This window comes from Panthera onca, chromosome B4 (assembly GCF_046562875.1).
Source record: "Panthera onca isolate mPanOnc1 chromosome B4, mPanOnc1 haplotype 2, whole genome shotgun sequence".
Lineage (NCBI taxonomy): Eukaryota > Metazoa > Chordata > Mammalia > Carnivora > Felidae > Panthera > Panthera onca.
The window spans coordinates 55,525,011-55,549,425 of NC_138345.1; the positions used below are offsets into that span (position 1 = coordinate 55,525,011).

General features: G+C 38.4%; 1 protein-coding gene across 2 annotated transcripts in view; it reads right to left on the bottom strand.

The window, feature by feature from the left end:
• Positions 1-24,415, bottom strand: part of ST8SIA1 (ST8 alpha-N-acetyl-neuraminide alpha-2,8-sialyltransferase 1) — a 153,948-nt gene that overhangs the window by 97,459 nt on the left and 32,074 nt on the right. For both annotated transcript variants that reach the window (XM_060658152.3, XM_060658151.3), the window contains exon 2: positions 4,545-4,689. In XM_060658152.3, the coding sequence (XP_060514135.1) occupies positions 4,545-4,689 (145 nt within the window). The remainder of the gene's footprint in view (positions 1-4,544; positions 4,690-24,415) is intronic.

Consider the following 24,415-nt stretch of genomic DNA (forward strand, 5'->3'; position numbering starts at 1 on the left):
AAATCAAGTTACCAAATGCTGTAGATTATACAGTATAATCCAAATTTCATTAGGAGGAAAAAATATTACTGTGAGAGTCAGGGATATCCAGGGGCTTAGATGATTCTATTAAGCACATTACTGTGAAGAGGGGGGAAATGTGTATTTTCATTTTAACAAATATAAAGCCATTTGGACAAAACTACTTCAGAATGTCCTGCTGAGTTTCCCACAGGCCAAGGGCAATGTGGGTCCAGGCTGAATGGAACATGTCAGAGAGCTTATGGCAACCAGAAGACCTGGAAATGAGTGTCTGTCTGGGGTGTATTAATGATGCTTTGTGATTCTTTACAAATGGCCTTGGGTGGATATTCTAAGAAAAACTGGCCAGTCTGGTTTGTGATTTATATCACATGACTATTCAGCACGATATAAGAGAATGGTGAGCTGACCATGTTTTTATTATACCAAAAGGAAATATTTTTCAGATTATAACTGCACAGTTGTGGTTTCTAACATTCCTGCTGCTCCTTTGCTCATTTCCAAGGAAATTTATGCTTTTTTCTGGGCATAAATGTTTTAGGTCAAAATAGTATCTATTTAGGCAATATTTACACACATGGGACCATGCATGCTTAAAAGAGACAGTGTTTGGCAAAGCAGGAAGGAAATGGGGACCCAAGGGATATGGGTATTCTCAAAGTGGGAACACTTACCATCACACTGTCCCCTCCAAACACACACACGCACACACACACACACACACACACACACACACACACACACACACAAAGACACAGAATATTCTAGAAAAACCTATGTAAGGGTTAAAATTAAGCCCTTTAAGCCTAATAATATTCAACAAACATTTCACCAAAATACATTTATAGAGTCATTTGGAAATAGCTGCATCAAAATGTCCTGCTTGGTCTCCAATTGTTCAAGCAAGGGCACTGCAGTGAATCACCCCAGGTGGGACAAAGGCAAAGAGTCCTAGGCAAACACGAGGAGCTGGAAATGAGTATCTATATCAAGTGGGAAGCACCACACTAGGCCCAAAACTAAAAAACTACTCTTGTTATTCAAAAGCTCACAAAATGGTATTGAAATCAGCAGATAAGGGCTTTTAGAAAACTGCAATATGTAGATATATAGTTATGTAGATAAGTATGAGGTGGATTTGAATGAATTTGATAATAAAACTACAGGAAGTTGTGGGAGGTCCAAATAAGAAACAACTAATTGTATGGGGCACCTGGGTGTCTCAGTTGGTTAAGAATCCAACTCTAGATTTTGGCTCAGGTCATGATCTCACAGTTCAAGAGATCGAGCCCACACTGGGCTCTGAACTGACAGTGCGAACCCTGCTTGGGTTGTCCCTCCCTCTCTCTGCCACTCTCCTGCTTGCTCTTTCTCTCTCTCTCTCTCTCTCAAAATAAATAAATAAATAAATAAATAAATAAATAAATAAACAAAATTTTAAAAAAAGAAACAACTAATTGTAATCAAGAAGATTCAATATGGCGTCTCAAAGCACACTGGATCTCAATAAGACGCTCCCTGGATCCCCCAGCCTTGATTCAGGACCTGCTAACTTTGCATACCACACATAAGATCTTGTAGTGCATCTTGGCAACAACCACAGCAACAGCAAAAAAACAGTGGATAAAGGTAGGAGAAGGAATAATAACAATTATGATGGATAACACATACGAGCATTTAGGAGAAAAGTATAATATATAATTGAAATTAGCACATTAAGGGGAGCATAGGTGGCTCAGCCAGTTAAGGGTCTGACTCTTGATTTTGGCTCAGGTCATGATCTCATGGTTTGTGAGTTCGAGCCCAGCATTGGGCTCTGCGCTGATGGTACAGAGCCTGCTTGGGATTCTCTCTCTTCCTTTCTCTCTCTCTCTGTCTGCCCCTCCCCTGCTTGTTCTCTCTCTCTTAAAATAAATAAATAAACTTTTTAAAAAATTAGCATATTGATATAAAATTATACATCTGAGTTAGAGACTGAGTGATTTGGCATTATTTTGCTGAAATTCAGGGAAAGAAGCAATGCTTCGTTCAACTGACAAATCGAGCTGAGCCCACTCAGCTGCATTTCTGCTTAACCAGCACACACAACTTTCTTCCCACTGGAATATGAATGAAGCTTATCAATTAACTGGTAACTTAGCTTCCTGATAACAAAGTAGAACAATTTCACTAAGAAATAATAATGGAGTGAGGGCACAGGGATATACATCATCCTTTTTATTGATGCAAACTGATCTTCCAGGATTTCTATAAATTAGTAATTTGAGAATCTCAGTAACTTAAAAAAAATCTTCTCGTTGAATTAGTTTAGCCCTTTGTAATGACTGTGCAAACACACAATGATGTAATGACGTCTGCTTCCTTAAAAAAAAGCATTTTTCCTTATTATTCAGGGATGGTTTCTTGGTCTTGCAACCAGCATAAAGAGGCACAGAATTCATGTGCGCACACTTTAAAAAGCAAATGTTTCCTGCTATCTTCCTGCTGCAATTGACAGATAAGATGGGAGGCTACTTTGTATTTCTTTAATCATCTCCTTTCTTCTAATCTATTTGCTAGCACAAAGTTAGAAGTCAGTTGGGATGACTGAAAGCCCTCATGTATAAAAAGACTATTTTGGATTTCTTTTAAAATTTTTCTATTTGATGAGCTGTTAAAGAAGATTGCTTCCTTATCTTTTTCAATTCATGGCAAGCTGATATCAGGTTTTGTACATAAAGGATACTGTGGATTGGCTTCTTTGCCCCTCTTCCATCTTTCTTCTAGCTTCTGGCTGAAGCTTGATTGTTTTAAAAACTGCCTCTCCTGGACTTTGTTGCAACTAATGTTCCAGATGCAAACTAATCTTACCCATTAGATGCACTTGAGGGATATTTGGAAAGAGAAGATGAATCAGAACCCATCTTACTGTTTCTGTCACAGACAGTTGTGACCATGTTAATGGCAATGGCAGTGGCAGCTGGGACCTTCTAATCTCTAAACCACAGTTATGGCGGTAAATTCCTGAACTAAGTAATTCCAGGACCCACCTCTTGACTCCCACTTCTCCACTCTTCTGATGCTTTTTTAAGCACCTAATTTCCAATAATAAATATATTTCTGCTAAAAATACCTAGGAAGATTTCCATTCCCTGCCTTAAACCCTGACTAATGCAATTATATCCTTCATTTCGCAGTCTGAAGATGCAATGATATGAACCAGGACAACATTAACACCTAATGTTTACATGTGCTTTGTGGTTTCCAAGTACATGGACATGCATTATCTAAACTGATCCTGACCCCAACTCTGAGCTGTTAGGATAGGTACTGCTCTTCCCACTGTACAGATGAGAAAGCTGAGTCTCAGAAGAGTTGGGTGACTTAGCAAGGCCTTTAGGTAGTTAGAAATGGAGAAGAAATTCAATATCACATTTTACGACTCTTAGTCATTTCCTTTGACACTAAGAAGACTCCCAAGGGCAAATAAAGAAGAGAAAGAAAGCACATGGGTGATGGGAATATATTCAACTTTCTATTTCCTACTTTAAAAAAAACATTTTAAAAAAACTTGTCATTAGACACTAAAACCATTAAGTTAGACTAAAACACCTACAGATGAGCTAGCAGAGATGGGCTATTTCATAGAGAGTGTGTCTTTGGCTCTGGTAGAGCTTTGGGTCTGTGCCTCCTTTGAAGACTCTTTGCTATTAATACAGATATATGAAAGTTTCAGCCCTGTTTTCCAATTCTCATGGTGAATTCCCTTTCTGCATGATCATCTGGCCAAACCAAGAATGGACTGAAGACTTGGGGGGGGGGGGGGGGCAAGCTTCATTTCTCGATTTCTCCCTAATGGCGGTTTCACCTAAGAACCACCGCCCCCCTTCTCCAACTAGGGCTCCCTAGAAATAAAGATTTCTCTATTTTTCCCTTTCACTGATACATTTTAGTAAAGCATTTGATTGGAATGCTCAGGAAACAAAGAAGAAAAACCTTACATAAACAAGGCTTCATTTAGACCACTTCAAACGTGGTTGAATTCCTTCTCTCCATTTCCACCACCTCCACTTCAGAGCAGTGTCTGACCACAGGGTTAAGATCCAAGAGCTCTAAGAAGCAGACTCCTTCTGCTGGGGAGCATATGGTCCCCAGTCCCTGAGAATAATGCCAGTCCTAAGAAAACATTCCAATATTGCAAATCTTCAAGATCATTCCACAGCCAACCTCAAAACACTAGAATTCCACAATTCCTGACTTTGCTTCCTTCTCTGCTTGCTTTCTTCAGTCTCATATGACCCAAATCAGAAGGGCTAGGAAAACTATTACTCTGTGATAGCCTACTTCTGCCCTTGCATGAAAATGTTTTGTGATTTCTTCACCAAAAACGTGACAGCTATAAAGAAAAACATTTATAATGAAGAAGAGAAGAAAGGGGCTGAAAAGAAGGAGATCCAATAAGTGAGGCAAACTCAACGATCTTTTCCCTATGATATCAAGACACACAGGAAACTATATTAAAAGGCAACAAACTCTATACTAACCTGGGGGAAGAGAGAATAAGTTGAATTGTCAATGGTGAATGAGTATAAAAACTCCCCATCATACCACATGCTCTTCCCCATGGGGGAATTCATTTTAGTCATAGCAAAGAGATGGGCGGGGTCACAGCAGTCTTCCATCTGTTTCCTAGGAGAGAAAACAGAGAGAGAAAAGAACAGCAGGTTCAGTGAGCGGCAGACTCATTCACTTGTCATTCCCACAGAGATGTGCAGCCTTACCTCGGTGCCAGCTCACAAAAGCATCTGTGTCTCCAGGGTGATTAGATTACTATTACTTCACTCTTCCAGCCATCAAAATGCATGACTGGAATATTTCAAAATACAAAAAAAAAAAAAAAAAAAAAAAAAAAGTTTAAGAAAGAAAATCCATTAGCTTTCAGATGCAGCTAAAATATGTCTGAAGGCAAAAATAATCATTGTAATTGCAGATTTGTTGACTGACTTAAACATCCAGGTCCAGAAAAGATCTGGATGGTCTTTTGGAGACTGTTGGGCTATGGATCTGGAGCAGAAATGCATCTTTATGGTGACTTGACATTAAGGGGATTGAGTTCAGCAACAAGGGACTTTACGTGTGCTATATGAAGTAGGGGATGCACACAGTGGCCCCAAAAAGGGTACACTCCCCAAAACTGGAGGCAAAATAAAAGAACAACCCCTGCAGGAAAAACCCTTCTAAATAGAAACAGAATGAGATGAAAGATGTGTTTCAAATGCTGGCAAAGCCACCTGTGTTCTAACCAGAAAATCTTGTTGGTCGTTTCAGCTCTTGTCTGGTCTGACAGCTTAGCAGTACTGGACACAGTGGAGCACTGTGTGGCCTTTGGGAAGGGATCCCTACTCCCTTAGCATCTGCAACACCAGGGTCTCCTGGGTCACCTCACTTTTCTGGGCTGGTTTGCAGGCTGCTCCTCTGCTGGCCCCTCAGATGGAAGCCCTGTTACCACTCTACAAGCCAATATTTACTTCCCTCTGCTTAAAAACCTGACAGAAACCAACTCTGTTTACTCCCTGAGCTCTCAGGAGTAAAAGAGCTGATTTCCCAGTCCTACCTTTGGAAGGACCAGTAAAACAAACTGCTAACATAAACTACTTCTGAGTGGTGCTCCCACACAGACCTGCTTGCTCAAACATCTTTGGCCACCACCGTATAGAAGCTTAGAGCTGAAAGGGGAAGGTAATGTGGAGTACTTGGGTTCAAATCCCGGCTCTGCCACCTACTTAGTCCGTAACTGGAGAACATCCTGGGATTCGCAACTGGCCTCAGAGATTGTTTCTGAGAATTCACTGAGAATGTCCCTGTGGCACACACAGTACAATTTCAATACATGTTGTTATTACACAGTCCCAACTTCATTGTAGAAATGAATACACAGAGTCGGTGTCTGTGGCCGGCCTCCTCAGCCAGGGCCATGATGCTCTCCCTACCACATGGTGCTTTCTCCAGCACTCTGGTTGGCTTCCTCCTCACAAAGGTTTCCGTAGAAAAGACAACGGAGAGGGGCTCAGGAACAAAGCCTTCATCTTATCAAAGTTCCTAGAATTTGTCTCACCAGCTGTGCCTCTTTCCTTTCCTCCTCCATCATCATTAATTTTTATCAATGTTTCACCACCCAAAAGGTGGCCTGAATGGAGGCAGTCAAGTGCGTGGTGACTGGCCAGCATTTTGTCAAAAGAGCATCCTAGGCGTTATATTCAGTCAACATAAACTAGACGGGTTAAGATTATTTTTGGAAAAAGGAGAATTATCATAGGCATAACTCTAAACTTTGTGGGGTGAATAAACTAAACCTTTGAGTCTAGTGTTATATTGCCACTTTTAGTTTTTACAATAACCCTAAGAGATAATTAAAGAAACTATTATTATTACACCCAATTCATATCTGAGGAAATGGGATTATGGCCAGAACAGGACTTGCACAGGTCACACCAGTAGTCCGACTTAGGCTTTTCCCTCTGTGTGCTGTCTGCTCAGAACCTTTTTGATTCACCTTTACTTTTCGCTGCCCTGAAGGAATACTTTGTAAACACCAGCCAACCACCTTCAATGTACCCAGTGTCTTTAGAGGTATTTTTCCACTTCATCCTCACAGTGAATGACCTTGAGCTAAATAGCCTTAAGATCCTTTTTTCAGGTATCTATCCTGGGCCACATAACTAGTGGAAGGTGGGGATGGTTTGCTCCCTGTTTTGTTTTGTTTTGTTTTTTGTTTTGTTTTGTTTTGTTTTGTTTTAACCTCGTATCTGGTACGTCCAACCAGACCATAGCTCTCCCCTCCAAACCAACTAAACTTGCCATTCAGTACAAAGTGCTACTGGAAATTCAGAGGAAAGATCAGCCACAGCCATATAATAACACCTCATTATGTCTAGAACCTGGCAGTTTATATTTCCCTTTCACATTGGTTTCCTCTTTTCATCCTCAAAACACCAAGACAGAGTTGATTACATTATCTTAAATTTCTAATGAAACTGAAGCTCAGGCCAAAAGACCTGTTCAAGTTCATCAGGTGAATAAATGTTTGATTCATTGTTGATAAAATGTGTGTTAGATGGGCTCAAATTTACATCTCCTCCTACAGCATCACCATGGTCAGAGCAATCATACCTTCCGTGGGAAAACCACATATTCAACAGAAAATGAAAGTGTCACAAGTGCACAAATATTTTTAAAAATCCAAGAGCTATAGTAAATTTGTAATATTCATATTGCCATTTGCAATATGGGAGTGGTTTTCCTATCATGAACTTTCAGACTTTTCCCTTCATGCAGAAAGCCTCCCTATCTTCCTCCCTTGCCATGCCTGTCTCTGGAGGGTGGACAAAAAGCGATCAAAATGTGAAAGTGCATGCACTCTCCAGGCCTGAGAGGGTGCCACCAGCTCACCAGCTAACACTGGTTATAACAGCAGCTGCAGCAACTACAGTGGTAGAAACAGTAAGTTTCTACCAGCAATAGTAATAGTAGCCACAGTAGTAATGACTTTTACCGAGTTCTCACGTAACACTGTGCTGAGTGCTCGGGATATAAAATTGAATTAAAAATCAGACCCGTCTTCAGAGAACATGCACAAGAGGTGGCAACCAACAAGCAAGTCACTACTTATGAAGGCAGGTGGGTGTAACTGGCACCACTACAGATGTGCACAGATGGCTGAGGCTGTTCAGAAGGAGGAGGACCTGGGGGCATCTGGGTGGCTCAGTCAGTTAAGCATCTGACTCTTGATTCCACTGCAGGTCATGATCTCGCAGTTCGTGAGTTCAATCCTCGTGTCAGGCTCTGTGCTAACAGCATGGAGCCTGCTTGGGATTATCTCTCCTTTTCTCTCTCTGCCCCTCCTCTCTCTCTCTCTCTCTTTCTGTCTCTCTCTAAATAAACAAATAAATAAACATAAAAAAATTTTAATAAAAAAAGAGGAGAGCATGAGTCACACTCAGAGTTCCAGAACGAATTTCCTGCTCTGAGATTTCCAGCCCTGGAGGAGCTGGCAGGAAGAAGGAAGCAACTCGTCTGAGCAGGGGAGCTGCTATAGAGATATGAGACAGCAAGATGCATTCCTTCATCAGAGTATACAACAGAAACATTAAGTCCACTACCTCTAAGAAATTGTTGACAGTTGAATATTGAATTTTACCTCCATCCAACCTGCAGGTGATCCTGGAAAGAAGACATACACCAGCTTTTAGAATTTTTAGCAAATTTGGTTCCCATCCCCTTTCTCATGTTTTGCATGGATGCTCCTTAGTATTTGCTTCTGTTTTGCCACAGACAATAAAGTCACAGGGACAAAAAAGCAAAAGTAAATCCATTTTTATGTTCAAGTTTAAATTTGCAGATTATTAAGTTTTGGTTGAGTGTAAGTTGAGTAGTGCAGCCAAAATTTAAATGCTTTTTATTATTCTAGCTCAAGCTTCAGCTGAGTTCATAGCAAATGATTCCAAGTTGCATCATGAAGGTAAATATGAAGCCCGGGAACCACCTGCTAAAAACTCAGGTTCTCATGCCTCCTCATGAAAGCCATGCATATCAACTACACCAAGAAGACCACATTCACTTATTGTGTCTATCGAGCAGGAAGACTGCGGTTCTGGGGAAACTCAACAGAAGAATAAGGGTGAAAACCCACCCACTCAGTTAATAATGCCCAGTACCAAAATGAACCTTGCTGAGTCTCTCTCAGATGCCACATTTAACACTTTAGTCACCAGAGATAAGAAGGCTGGGAAGCTGTCACTCCAATGACTGTCCCTACTAGGCCCCTTCCAAAGAGTGACTGCATTTGAGAAAGTAGGGATGAAAGTTCTACTACTGTTTCACTGTTTGGCTAAATCTGCTGCTACACTTGAGCTTTATATTCAGCTAGCTATTCAAAGGCTGAATAGTCAAGTAGTCAAGCATCCAATTCAATGCCATTTTGGCATCCCTGAATGTGTGTGTGTGGCATCACCATCGTACCTAAACAGGGTATTGATGTGAGCAATACACACAGAAGTGTCATTAGAGTTTATTGTTTATAAATAAATATGCAATTTAAAATTCTGATAAGCAAAAGGTACAGCTGAGGGAATATAGTCAATGGTATAATAGCATACAATTGACAAGAGACGGTAGCTACACTTGTGGTGATCATACCATAACATACAGAGTTGCTGAATCACCACGTTGTACACCCAAAACTAATGTAATGTTGCATGTCAATTATACTGAAATAAAAAAATAAAAACAAGGGGCCCCTGGGTGGCTCAGTGAGTTAAGTGTCCAACTCTTGATTTCAGCTCATGTCATGATGTCACAATCGTGAGATCAAGCTCCACTTCAGGCTCCAAGATGGGCATGGAGCCTACCTAAGATTCTCTCTTCCCTTCTCCCTCTGCTCTTCCCCCGGTCATGCTCTCTCCCCCCTCTCTAAAAAAAATAAAAATAAAAAAATATATAGTAAATAAAATTCTGATGAGCAATTTAGTAGTAACCAGAGTGAAAATCTCTTTATTTGTTTTAAAATTTTTTTTAACATTTATTTATTTTTTGACAGAGAGAGACAGAGCATGTAGGGGGGAGGGTCAGAGAGAGAGAGGGAGACACAGAATCCGAAGCAGGCTCCAGGCTCTGAGTTGTCAGCACAGAGCCTGACGCAGAGCTCAAACTCACAAACCATGAGATCATTACCGAGCCGAAGTCAGATGCTTAACCAAATGAGCCGCCCAGGAACCCCTCTTTATTTGCTTTAAAAGTTGAAATTCTATCAGTCAGGTGAAATTTAAATGTATCTTTATTACTGTAAGAATAAAATGCTGTGATAATAAATTAATTGTGAAAGTTATTAATTTATGCACTTTGAAATTATGAAGGATTATTGACTACATAGGAGAGCAAACTGTCAGTTAAAGGATATGTTAAGAGAAAGTATGTTTGGAAGATAACTTCAGGAAAAATACTATACCATTTTTCAGCCAACCAATCTTGATGAAATTTTAAATAATAATGTAACGCAGAGTAACAGTTGAGATTACATGATAATTCAAATCTTTGTAGAATAGTTGATGTGCTAACATTCAAAATATTAAACTAATCTTTAAGAGCTACATGTAATTTTCAGTTAATTCCACTTCAAAAATGAGTTATTCAAGAAAAAAATCCTAGTTGGGAACTCTTTGTATCTTATTATGAGGTATTAAATGTCATATCTGCCCCTATAAAATTCCATGAGAAAGAAAAAGTCCAAACTAATATCATGAGAAATCATCATGACCCAGTCATGACAGAGAATTCTTCATATCCCTCTTACCGTTTTCTTCTATTACATATAAATACATAACACTATTTATATGTTATATGTTTAAAGTTTTGATTGTCTGTCTCCCCAAGTCCCAGAATGTAAACTCCATGGGGGAGGTGGGGGAGACTATCATCTTCATGATGTTGTATCCCCATCTCCTGAAATGATGGCTAATACACTGAAAAGATGCTTAATAAATGTTGATTGAATGAATAAAAAAAAGTAGGGAGAGAAGAAGAAAATGTTAGAGAAACTAGAGAATCTCAATGCACGTTTTGTTCTCACTAGCCAAAATTCAAATTGAAATCAATTCCTTATGGTTTTAGTCTATGGAGACCAAAAAAACAAAAGCTTGTCAAAATAATTGCTATAGACTGGTAAACATTTCTCAATAATAACAGGTCCAATATTTCTGAGATGTGCTGAGTGGTGAATCCCAAGTTCCTTACACTGTGCACTAAATGTTAGTCTGATTAAATTAAGTGTCCCTTTAGGATTGCTGACCTGCCACACAGGGACCACAAGAGCAGCACACCAGTTGATGGTGCTGATAAATTCTGTTTTCCTTCATGATAGTGTCGAACTTTCAAAATTTGACTTTTAAAATATTTGATAAGGTTTCCGATTTAATCTTGTCTTCAGAAAGTGCCTTCTGTTCTAGTGCTACCTGATTTCAGCCAATTATTGACTTTAACATCTGGCTTTTGGCCAAAAATGTATCCAATGCATTTTCTCCAGACAGCTAAATCAATAGTCCTTATTGTAAACTGTCCTGAGTCGGGTTCCTAAAATTCCTTTTAGACTATTATATGTTAACTCTTTGCGTTAGTGTCACAGAGCCTCAGATTCTTGGTTGAATATGTGCTCAAGTTCCACATCAGAGGATGGTTTTGAAATTGAGGTTATAGGGGCAGCTGGGTGGCTCAGTTGATTAAGCAACCGACTCTTCATTTTGGTATATCAAGCTCATGATCTCAAGGGCGTGAGATCGAGCCCCACATTGGGCTCTGCACTGGGTGTGGAGCCAGCTTAAGATGTTCTTGCTCCCTCTCCTTCTGTTCCTCCCCTGCTCACACTCTCTCCTCTCTCTCTCTCACAAACAAAAATTGAGATTATATACATTTTTGTGTATATATATATATATATATTTCATATACTTAAATGTGTATAGCACTTAGCACATTTCATGGTTTCAGTAAGTATTCGTTTTATTATCCTTCATAGTTAGGAACCATAATACTCAGCTTGCCTCACACAATCCTAGGTTGATTGTTTTCCAGATATAATTATTTATGGTTACCTCCCTTCCATTCCTAAGCATGTCCATATTTGGATGATAAGTTATATGTTCACTCTATTAAGACTAGAGTGCCTGGGTGGCTCAGTCGGTTAAGTGTCCAACTTCGGCTCAGGTCATGATCTCACAGTTCGTGGATCTGAGCCTCGTGTCAGGCTCTGTGCTGACAGCTCAGAGCCTGGAGCCTGCCTCAGATTCTGTCTCCCTCTCTCTCTGCCTCTCCCCCACTTGTGTTCTCTCTCTCTCTCTCTCTCTCTCAAAAATAGATAAACATTAAAAAAAAATTTTAAAGGCTAGAAGCTAAACAGCATCAAATAAAAAGAGAGCTTTTCTTTAAGTGAAAAATCTGGTGACCTACAGAAATCTGGTATTCTAAGTAAGTAAATGGCAGATTTCACAACGATTATGGAAAGGAGGGTTTGAGCCATCATAAAACTATTCCCCGCCCCCCAAATTAAAGGAATCTTTGTCTTAAATTATCTGTTTTGAACCAAATTTAAAAGTCAGGAGTCACTGTGACAGAAGGGTCCAGGACACGGAACAAGAACCTGTAGCAGTCAGTTGCTCTGAAGTGGACAAGCAGCAGAGCCCTGCCCACATCAGGAGGGGGGAAGCAAGTGTGGACAGCCCCCTCTCTGGGACAAAGGCATGTTCACAGCATGGTCCCTGCAACAGCTGCTATCATTGACCTAATAGATTCAAAAAACACACTCAATATATGGTAGAGATTTGTATTCATCTTATTTTTCTGTAAAAATTGTCTTGAATGGTGTGAGGAGAAATACTTTCATTAGATTATTGCTTAAAATAATGTTTTCTACCGATATAATAAAAAGTCTCTTCAAAGACCAATCTTGTAGATTATTTGCCAGGGTGACAAAAACAGAGAAAAACAGCTCTTGTGTACCACTTAAGACAGCAAATAATCTTTTATTTAGCAGCATTTTATTCTCCACATTTGAAATGACTGCGTAATAAAAGAAAAGCGTTCCAAAGAAAGTCAGATTACTGCCATGTGTAATTTGCATTTCTCTAAAACAGGAAGAGCAGACTTAAAGGAAGAACTTTTAAAACAAATATTTCAAAGATGATCTGGTTTTCCCTAATATGTTTGTTTTGTAATGTACTTAACATGTACACATCATTATTTGAATTTAAAAAAAACATCAATTTTTTCCAGGAAGATTTCAATAAATGCTTTTCGTCAGTCTTCCTACTTATGCTTACTTGTCTATATAGCTAGAAAGATTCTAATATGTTTTGAGAATCATCTGTTTGCTGCTTATTGAAGTAACTGGGCTCCTTTGGATAGCAGGCATTATTTGATTCACTCAACAAATATTTACTGAGTACTTTCTATGTGTCCAGTGTTATTCTAGGCACTAAGGACAGATTGGGGAGTGGGGACAGGGAATACCTTGCCCTCTCAAATTCTAATGAAGAAGTCAGACAAACAAGATAAAATATGTCTTATCAACAGAGGCTGAGTAAGTCCTCACTAGGTGACAACTGAGTAAAGACCAGAAGGAGGTGAGGATGTAAGCCGCGTGGATATGTGGGAAAAGAGCATTCAGGTAGAGCCAACAGCAAGTACAAAGGTCTTCAGGCAGGAGTACCTGGCATATTCAAACAACATGGGGCTGACATGTCAGGGGGAGAGGATCAGGTAAGGTTGTGTCTCTGTGGTTTTTACCCTCACCACCAACCTTCTTGTGGCACCGAGCACAGATCCTTGAGAATAAATCCAATTCCAAAACCATACAAAGACATTTGGATTTTACTGAAGTTGTCATGGAGGGGACAGGGTCACCACACCACAGAAACTTCATATATTTTCCAGTGGATGCCTGTCTCTCCCAAGACACAATCCTATCCCTCCCTCTCACCATGTCCCAGCCACCCTCTCTCCATCACATCTCTCTCTTACCCAGAGCAATTTCACCTGTGGGCTCTTCAGTTTTCACTCCCCTCTAATCATTATACATTATACACTACACAAACCATTATACATGCCCTTTTCAGATATTTTTCCTCTTTTGAAAAATGTAGAGATTTGAAAGACAAAGATATTTTCTTGTTATATATGTTTAATCTTTATGAATAAAATTATTTCTCTCTTACTCTATTAACAGGATCACAGCAAAATAGCTTAGTGAATATGCACCAAATTTGGATGGTATGTTTTCAGTGGCCTGAAGTCTAAAAGGAGAAATATAATGATTCACTTTTGGGGGGCTGGGAAGGAGCACAGGAAGGGACAGGTGTGTGTCCACTCAGGATGGTAGCTGGGCAGTTGTCCAGAAGAACACAGGGTTCTGAAAATGAGGTTCAGATCAGAGATGCCAGTCCACACATAAACCTCTATACTTACTGAGTTTTAAACTTGCGCAAGGAGCAAATGCCCCAAATTACAGATTAAACTGATTTATAATTGGTCTGTATCTTTAATGTACAGGTTTACACAGCAGGGTGGAATGCAGCAGGGATTTCTTTATGTAATCATGGTCAGTGGTGCTCCTCAGCTGCACTAGGAAGCCAGACATTATGTATTAAATATAATAACTCTATTCAGAAACATCTTTTCTTGTTCTAATGACACCTAAGTCATTATTTCTGTGAAAGATGAGCAGACGTTATTGGAAGGCAAAGCAAATGAAAAGGAGACACAGGCAACAGAAACTGCTTATAAGTTTACCAAATTATACAGAGTTTTCTAAACTTGGGAACGAAATCAACAAATGTTAAGATAACCAGGGGAACAGTAAACTCTAGAGGGTGAAGTTCAGGAGTCAAGTTCCCTGAATTCACCTCAGCTCTGCTTGCCTACTAGATGCAGGACTGGAGCATTTGTCCTGACATTTTTCTAGACTGTGTCTCTTTTTATGACTTATGGCACACACTTCTGTTATTTCTCTGAGTAACTGTGCCAGTATTTGAACAGATTCAAATTTATTTTCTGAGAAAAATTTTGGCTTTGTGCTATGACCCATTTCCACAGGATGGAAGTTTGTGTAACAACACAAGCCAGGGATTCTCAATTTTCTTAACAGAATATTAACGGTGCCACCTCCTTCTCTAAAACATATGGGTCTTACTTTGCTCAGCACAGAATATAAGCATTTCAGGTTATCAACAACCTTTGACTGTCATCTAGTTCCCATCAACTATGCTGTAAAAAGAATGAGTATTTGGGAGAGATGAAAGGATATGTTTGTTAACTGATTTTCTACAAGGAGCTAGATTCTTTATATTCTTTCTCTATATCAAGTCAAGTGACGAGAAAGTCAGCTATTCGCATTACATAAAGTAACTATTTTCAAATATCCTATAACCTTTCATAAATGAGGACAAAGAGATTTTCCAGATCAAACGTTGTCTCCTCACCACCAGCATATTGTGAAAACAATCAGGCAGGCATTTTCATCGCATCCATCCATTACTCCTCACCTTGTTGCTATGTTCACTACATTTGTATTTAGTTTTCTATTGTTTTGTGAATATCATTGACCCCCATCAGGACAGAAAAGTACAGAGGTATTGAGAGAGGTGACAGCAACAATTCAGGAGAAGCGTAGGCTTGGAAATGGAAACAAAAGTAGAGATGATTTTTTAAAACTGAAAGCAATGAGAGAATAAAGGATATTACAAGTATAGATGAGATGAGTCATTTGACAAAGAGCGAATAAAGAAAGAAACAACAATTGGCAAAAGAGAAAGAAAATAATAGATGAAATGGAATTTTTTTTAGTTTGTGGATAAAGGATAAGCAGGGGCTGAAAAGTAGAGACCAAATAAACCTACTATGATATATTCAGGGCTTAGGGGTTAACAAGAGTGCATCCAACTGGCAAAGTCAGAAATGTGTGACACAATGCCAAAGAAGAAGCACAGATGTCAAATGTCTACTAACCCCATGATAGTTTAGGGTAATAGGCATTCTGAAAAAAATTTAAAGGAGATGTTCAACTGCTGCTGATGAAAATGTGCCGCAAGCCAGGGATGCTTGCCTTCGTTCAAGACCACTCTGAACCTACCCATTAGAGGGTACCAGGGCAAGTGTTTAGGAATGACCTGCTAAGGAATACTTCACAATGTCTGAGGAGATCGTGAAGGAAAGTGCTTGGGGCCTCAAAATCCTTCAATGAATACAAATTTCTCCAATACATTTGGAGAAAATGTACTGAATTGGCTATAAAACAAAAAGCAGAGGGACAGACCAACACTGTATTTGGTAGAAATGTACTGGGAAGCAAAGGGTTAAAAACTGGTCATTTTGGACTTAAAAGCACTTTTGGAACTGTAATCCATGTGAAAATTGAGACATCTCTCACTTAATTAACCATTCTGCAGAAATACCTTCACCAAGTTACATTACAAAGTTATGCTTTTTTTCCAGGGTCAATATAAGAAAGAGCTACATCAAGAATAACATTTCATTGGGATGAGCACTGGGTGTTGTATGGAAACCAATTTGACAGTAAATTTCATATATTAAAAAATAAAAAAACAAAAAAAAAAAAAACAAAAAAACCGCAAAAAAAAAAAAAGAATAACATTTCATTTTCTGTAAAACTGAAGTTGAAGATAACGTCTATTATGTTCCTATGATCTTGTTCATCTACATAACTTCTTCCTTGAATTTAGTGTCAGGAAGATTTTTTTTCTAATTACATAAAAATGTATGCTTCCAGGGGTGTGTGGGTGGCTCAGTCAGTTGAGCATCTGACTCTTGATTTCAGCTCAGGTCATGATCTCATGGTTCCAGAGTTCGAGCCCCACATTGGGCTCTGCTCTGACAGTGCAGGGCCTGCTTAGGATTCTCTCTCTCTCTCTCTCTCTCTCTCTCAATCAAATAAATAATAAAATTAAAATTAAAGTAAATTTGCGGCGCCTGGGTGGTTCAGTTGGTTAAACGTCCGACTTCAGCTCGGGTCATGATCTTGCAGTTTGTGAGTTCGAGCCCCACGTCGGACTCTGTGATGACCACTCAGAGTCTGGAGCCTGCTTCGGATTCTTTGTCTCCCTCTCTCTCTGCCCCTCCCCAGCTTGTGCTCTCTCTCTCTCTCTGTCAAAAATAAATAAACATTAAAAAAATTTTTTAAATGTATGCTTCCACTTACCAAAGAATGAGAGTTATTTTGACCCATTAAGAGGTACTTTGGTCTGAATCATCAGAATGTTCAGTTTTAAGACAATCTCAGCCTGAACTCCATGGACTGTCAACCTTCTCCTCTTTATAAACGGTTACTTTTGAAATTTTAGTGTATCTTTTTTTTATTTTAGAAATTTATAACTTTAAAATGTTATTTTAGAAATTTTCAAAAATACAAATTAGAAAAATAGGCAAAAATAAATATAACAGATAATTCCTCCACACAGAGGTAACCAGTGTTAACAGGTTGTTTTTTGTGCATTTTTCCTATGAATTAATTCAACTATTTCCTTAGTAAATATTCAACAAATATTTATTGAGTACCTAGTATATGTCAGATACAATCCCAGAAACCCAAGATACTAAACAAGATACAGCACTAAACAAGATGGGTTCAGTGCTCACCCTCTTAAAGTGGGAATTTAATCTATTTATAATTTATTGATGCTACAAACAACTCTGTGGTAAATATTCTCACGCTTAGATTTGTGGACACACCCACAATTGTTTTCCTGGGATAAATTTTTTAAAGTATTTCCTGAATTAAAGGGTATATACTAATAGCGTTCTCTTGCTCAAAAAAGATGTTACACACCATCTTTTTAAAAATCTTTATTTTTAGTAAAGCAAAATATGTACAGAGTTTAAAGTACTCTAAGGCAACAAAAACAAGAGTTCTCTTTCATATTCCCCACCCCCATATCTAGACCAAAAAGGCTATAGTTTTCATATTTTGATTATTATTCAAATACTATTTTTAAAGGCCTTTGACAAAATCCAGCACCCTTTCTTAATAAAAACCCTTGAGAAAGTCGGGATAGAAGGAACATACTTAAAGATCATAAAGGCCATTTATGAAAAGCCCACAGCTAACATCATCCTCAACGGGGAAAAACTGAGAGCTTTTTCCCTGAGATCAGGAACACGACAGGGATGCCCACTGTCACCGCTGCTGTTTAATATAGTGCTGGAAGTTCTAGCATCAGCAATCAGACAACAAAAGGAAATCAAAGGCATCAAAATTGGCAAAGATGAAGTCAAGCTTTCGCTTTTTGCAGATGACATGATACTATACATGGAAAATCCGATAGACTCCACCAAAAGTCTGCTAGAACTGATACATGAATTCAGCAAAGTTGCAGGATACAAAATCAACGTGCAGAAATCAGTTGCATTCTTATACACTAACAATGAAGCAACAGAAAGACAAATGAAGAAACTGATCCCATTCACAATTGCACCAAGAAGCATAAAATACCTAGGAATAAATCTAACCAAAGATGTAAAAGATCTGTATGCTGAAAACTATAGAAAACTTATGCAGGTAATTGAAGAAGATATAAAGAAATGGAAAGACATTCCCTGCTCATGGATTGGAAGAATAAATATTGTCAAAATGTCAATACTACCCAAAGCTATCTACACATTCAATGCAATCCCAATCAAAATTGCACCAGCATTCTTCTCGAAACTAGAACAAGCAATCCTAAAATTCATATGGAACCACAAAAGGCCCCGAATAGCCAAAGTAATTTTGAAGAAGAAGACCAAAGCAGGAGGCATCACAATCCCAGACTTTAGCCTCTACTACAAAGCTGTCATCATCAAGACAGCATGGTATTGGCATAAAAACAGACACATAGACCAATGGAATAGAATAGAAACCCCAGAACTAGACCCAGAAATGTATGGCCAACTCATCTTTGACAAAGCAGGAAAGAACATCCAATGGAAAAAAGACAGTCTCTTTAACAAATGGTGCTGGGAGAACTGGACAGCAACATGCAGAAGGTTGAAACTAGACCACTTTCTCACACCATTCACAAAAATAAACTCAAAATGGATCAAGGACCTGAATGTGAGACAGGAAACCATCAAAACCTTAGAGGAGAAAGCAGGAAAAGACCTCTCTGACCTCAGCCATAGCAATCTCTTACTCGGCACATCCCCAAAGGCAAGGGAATTAAAAGCAAAAGTGAATTACTGGGACCTTATGAAGATAAAAAGCTTCTGCACAGCAAAGGAAACAACCAACAAAACTAAAAGGCAACCAACGGAATGGGAAAAGATATTTGCAAATGACACATCGGACAAAGGGCTAGTATCCAAAATCTATAAAGAGCTCATCAGACTCCACACCCGAAAAACAAATAACCCAGTGAAGAAATGGGCAGAAAACATGAATAGACACTTCTCTAAAGAAGACATCCGGATGGCCAACAGGCACATGAAAAGATGTTCAACGTCGCTCCTTATCAGGGAAATACAAATCAAAACCACACTCAGATACCACCTCACGCCAGTCAGAGTGGCCAAAATGAAGAAATCAGGAGACTATAGATGCTGGAGAGGATGTGGAGAAACAGGAACCCTCTTGCACTGTTGGTGGGAATGCAAATTGGTGCAGCCGCTCTGGAAAGCAGTGTGGAGGTTCCTCAGAAAATTAAAAATAGACCTACCCTATGACCCAGCAATAGCACTGCTAGGAATTTATCCAAGGGATACAGGAGTACTGATGCATAGGGGCACCTGTACCCCAATGTTTATAGCGGCACTCTCAACAATAGCCAAATTATGGAAAGAGCCTAAATGTCCATCAACTGATGAATGGATAAAGAAATTGTGGTTTATATACACAATGGAATACTACGTGGCAATGAGAAAAAATGAAATATGGCCTTTTGTAGCAACATGGATGGAACTGGAGAGTGTGATGCTAAGTGAAATAAGCCATACAGAGAAAGACAGATACCATATGGTTTCACTCTTATGTGGATCCTGAGAAACATAACAGAAACCCATGGGGGGGGGGGGGGAAGGAAAAAAAAAAAAAAAAAAAAAAAGAGGTTAGAGTGGGAGAGAGCCAAAGCATTAGAGACTGTTAAAAACTGAGAACAAACTGACGGTTGATGGGGGGTGGGAGGGAGGGCAGGGTGGGTGATGGGTATTGAGGAGGGCACCTTTTGGGATGAGCATTGGGTGTTGTATGGAAACCAATTTGACAGTAAATTTCATATATTAAAAAAAAATAAATAAATAAAAAAAAAAACAAAAACAAACAAAAAAAAAAAAAAAAAAAAAAACAAATACTATTTTTATTTTCCAATTTTTTATACTATCGTATGGCTTACTACTAGGGAAGATGAAGATATCACTTTCTAATCCTACCCCAAATGGACATACGCAGACTTTTCTTCACCCCACATTCCTTACAGAATTACATAAAAATTTTCAGTTAAAGCAGTATTATTATAGCATTATGAATCTCTAAGTATAATTTAAGAGCTGAGTCCTGCAGTATACGATCACTCGATTTTCTTTCTTGCAGGCTTTTTAAAATTTGCTCTTCCTGGAGTTAGTGATTGCCTAACTTTTTTCATTTGCTTCATGTATCATGTACCTTCCAATAATTCCCCTTCTAATTCTTCAAAGAACTATAACATTTTCTCAGCGTGGTCAAATACATCAGGAAATCAATCTGTTCAATTTTTTTTCTTGGAAACATCTCTTCCAGAGCCTTGTGCCATTTCCTCTCCAGCATGGATAAACACTGGTCATCTTGGGAATTGCATTCACCTCTTCTCTGCCTTCTATTACCCAGTTTCCTTTATCCATTTTTTCCCTTTGTTGTTACTTCCTCATTGTAGTGTAGCATATACTCTCTTTCCCTCTTGAGAAATTGTGAAAGCAAAATACATTTTATGAGCCTTTGAATATTGAAAACAATTCTTAGTTTGGCTGGGCACAAAATCATAGTTCAGAAATAATTTTTTTTTTTCAGATTTGAAGGTGTTACCCATTGTTTCCTAGCTTCCACTATTTTAGCTGAGAAATCTAGTATCATTCATATCTAATCATTTTATTGTAATCATTTCTCATCTTTGAAAGATTTTAAGACCTTAAATGAGGGATTCTGAAATTTCACAATGATATGCATTTAGATAGGTCTTTTTGCATTTATTTTGCCGGACACTTGGTGGTCCCTTGCAACCACGAATAGATCCTTCAGTTCTGGAAACAGCCTTCTGTTATTTCCTTAATAACGTCTACCCTCCCTTTCTTTTATATTTCTCTTCCTGGAATTCCTATTATTCAGACTTCTCATCTTTTTTTTTCCATTTTTCACTTCCTTATTTTTCTTTTCTACTTTTGGGGGAATGATTTCCTAAACACTATATTACAAATTCATCTACTGATCTTTTAATCACCACATTTTTAATATAAAAAAGTTCTTTTTTATCTTCAAAAAGTTTTATTTCATAGCTTTTTAATCTTTGTAAATGCAATGTATTTTTTTGTGGGAGTCAAAGCTAGAACATTTGTTATGTGTTTATTTGCTTCCTGCAATCATCTTTTGGTGTATGTTTTTTCTATTGGTTCATTTTGCTCTCTTTCATGTTAGAGGCTTTCTAGAAATATATACAGATCCATAGCTGCCTGGTTACATTTAAGAATGAGGTACACTCAACTGAATGAAAGTTCTTTATACTTGGGTAGTGATTACCAACTGCTAGGCCTCATCAGAGTGTGATCCGGCTGCGACCTAGACACTTCATGGGAGGAACCCCAAATGTCAGTATCCAGCTTTTTCTGTTTCCCTAGAGAGGAACTTGCCAATTTCTTGCTTAGGTATAAGCTGAGGTGATAACATTCTGGGAGCTAAGTGAAAAGGTACAGCTGAGATCTCACTCTTCATAACACAACCTTTCTCTTAATTCCCTTGTTTTCATCCAATGTCCCAAGTCCAGAGTCTCTGTTTCATCCCCAGTCTTCTCACAGATGGGCAAGGGCAACTTCTTGTGTTTGGGGTTAAAAGGAGATCTGGAACACTTCCAACCAATCCTCCCATTTTTAGTGTCATCAGCACTCACCTGTAATTGCTGAGTCTTTCCAGAATTCTGCAACATGAACTGGCTTCCTTCTTGCTGGCTTCCCCAGCTGCAGGCACTCAAGTTTTAGATTTCAGCACTCTCCTGGTCAGATATCATTGAGACATCTGCTTTTCATCTCCTAAAATTTTGTTGATGTCTTTTCTCTGCTATTGTCTTCTCTTCCACTCTCTTCATTTTTACAAGCTTATTCTTATTTATAGTCCTCTCTTACAATTTTATTAGTTTTTCAAGAGGGGTCAGGAAATCAGAAGCCAGGCAGTATTATCCTTTTTTTTTCAAATTTAACTTCTTTAACTGTTTGATAATGTTTTCTGATTTTAAAACATACGTGTACTACCAAGAGTCATTTTGATGATGGTTGCTTTAAAGAATGGAAATGGAGAATTAGGGTATGTGGGGACTTTTATTTTCATCTTATTTTTTCATCTTATGTATTTCTATAACTTTTTAGTTCTGTGAACTTATTTTACTTTATCATTTTAAATCTGATATTTAAGAGCTATTAAAAATAAAAAGTAATAGATACTTGGTATAGAAAATCTGAAAAATATTAAAAAGCATAAAGATGAAATTAAAACTTAACAAAAAATAAAACCACATAGAGAAAAATGTAATTAATGTGATTTTTCTCCTTGTGATCTTGATGTTATATTCTCAGGATTTCTTCAAAATTTATATACATTAAAATTATCCCTCCTTTCCACCACCTTTGAGTCTCCTTTTTCTTCTCTTTTACTGAGGTATAATTACATACAATATTATATTGGTTTCAGTTGTATAACAGAGTAATTCGACATTCGTATACACTGTGAAATGATCAACATAGTAAGTCTAGTTACCATCTGTCAGCATACAAAGTTAATACGAGATTATTGACCATATTCCCCATGCTGTACATTATAGCCCCATGGCTTATTATTTTGTATCTGTAAATTTGGACTTCTTTTTCTTTAATTTTTTTTTAACATTTATTTATTATTGAGAGACACAGACAGAACATGAGCATGGGAAGGGCAGAGAGAGGAGGAGACACAGAATCCGCAGCAGGCTCCAGGCTCTGAGCTGTTAGCACAGAGCCCAACGTGGGGCTCAAACTCACAAACCATGAGATCATGACCTGAGCTGAAGTCGGACACTTAACCAACTGAGCCACCCAGGCATCCCTGTAAATTCAGACCTCTTGATCCCCTTCACCCATTTTGCCCTCCCACCTCCAACCACCCTACATTTTAGCAACCACCAATCTGTTCTCTGCATCTACAAGTCTGGGTTTTGTTTTGTTTTGTTTGTTTTGGTTCTTTATTTCTACATATAAGTGAAATCATGCAGTATTTATTTTTCTCTATCTGACATGTCACTTAGCATATACCCTCAAGGTCTATCCATGTTGTCACAAATGGAAAGATATCATTTTTTTTATGTCTGAGTTTTATTCTGTCATAAATATATACCATATCTTCTTTTTTTTTTTTTTTAATTTTTTTTTCAACGTTTTTTATTATTTATTTTTGGGACAGAGAGAGACAGAGCATGAACGGGGGAGGGGCAGAGAGAGAGGGAGACACAGAATCGGAAACAGGCTCCAGGCTCTGAGCCATCAGCCCAGAGCCTGACGCGGGGCTCGAACTCACAGACCGCGAGATCGTGACCTGGCTGAAGTCGGACGCTTAACCGACTGCGCCACCCAGGCGCCCCTATACCATATCTTCTTTATCCACTCATCCATCAATGGACACAGGTTATTTCCATATCTTGGCTGTTGTGAAAATGCTGCAATGAACAAAGGAGTGCATACACCTTTTTGAATTAGTGTTTTCATTTCTTCTGATAGACACTCAGTAGGGAAACTGCTAGATCATAGTATAGTTCTACTTTTAACTTTCTGAGGAACCTCCACACTGTTTTCCACAGTGGCTGTACCAATTTACATTCCATTAACAGTGCATGAAGGTTCTCTTTTCTCTACATCTTCACCAACACTTGTTATTTCTTGTCTTGTTGACAATAGCCGTTCTGACAAGTGTAAGGTGATATCTCATTACTGTTTGATTAGCATTTCCCTGATGATTAGTGATGTTGAACATCTTTTCAAGGGCCTGTTAGCCATCTGTGTGTATTCTTTGGGAAAATGTATATTCAGGTTCTCTGCCCTTTTTTTCATCAGTTTTTTTTTTACTGAGTTGTACGCATTCTTAATATATTTTGGATATTAACCACTTGTTGGATATGTGATTTGCAAATATCTTCTCCTATTCAGTAGACTGCCTTTTCATTTTCTTGATGGTTTCCTTCACTGTGCAGAAGCTTTTTAGTTTTATGTAGCTCTATTTGCTTATTTTTGCTTTCGTTTCCCTTGCCTTTGGAGTCAGATCCAAAAAGCACTACTAAGACTGATGTCAAGGAGCTCACTGCCTATGGTTTTTGGGTAAGAATTTTATGGTTTCAGGTCTTATATTCAAATTTTTAATCCATTTCAAGTTAATTTTTGTGTGTGGTGCAAGACAGTAGTCCAGTTTCATTCTTTTGCATGTAGCTGTTCAGTTTTTCCAGCACCATTTATTGGAGAGATTGTCCTTTCCCCATTGTATAATTCTTGCCTCCTTTGTCTTAAATTACTTGAACAAAAATGTGTGGTTTATTTCTGAGTTCTCTATTCTGTTCCATTGATTTATGTGTCTCTTTTTATGCTAATATCAGAGCTGTGTAATATAGTTTGAAATCAGGGAGCATGATAC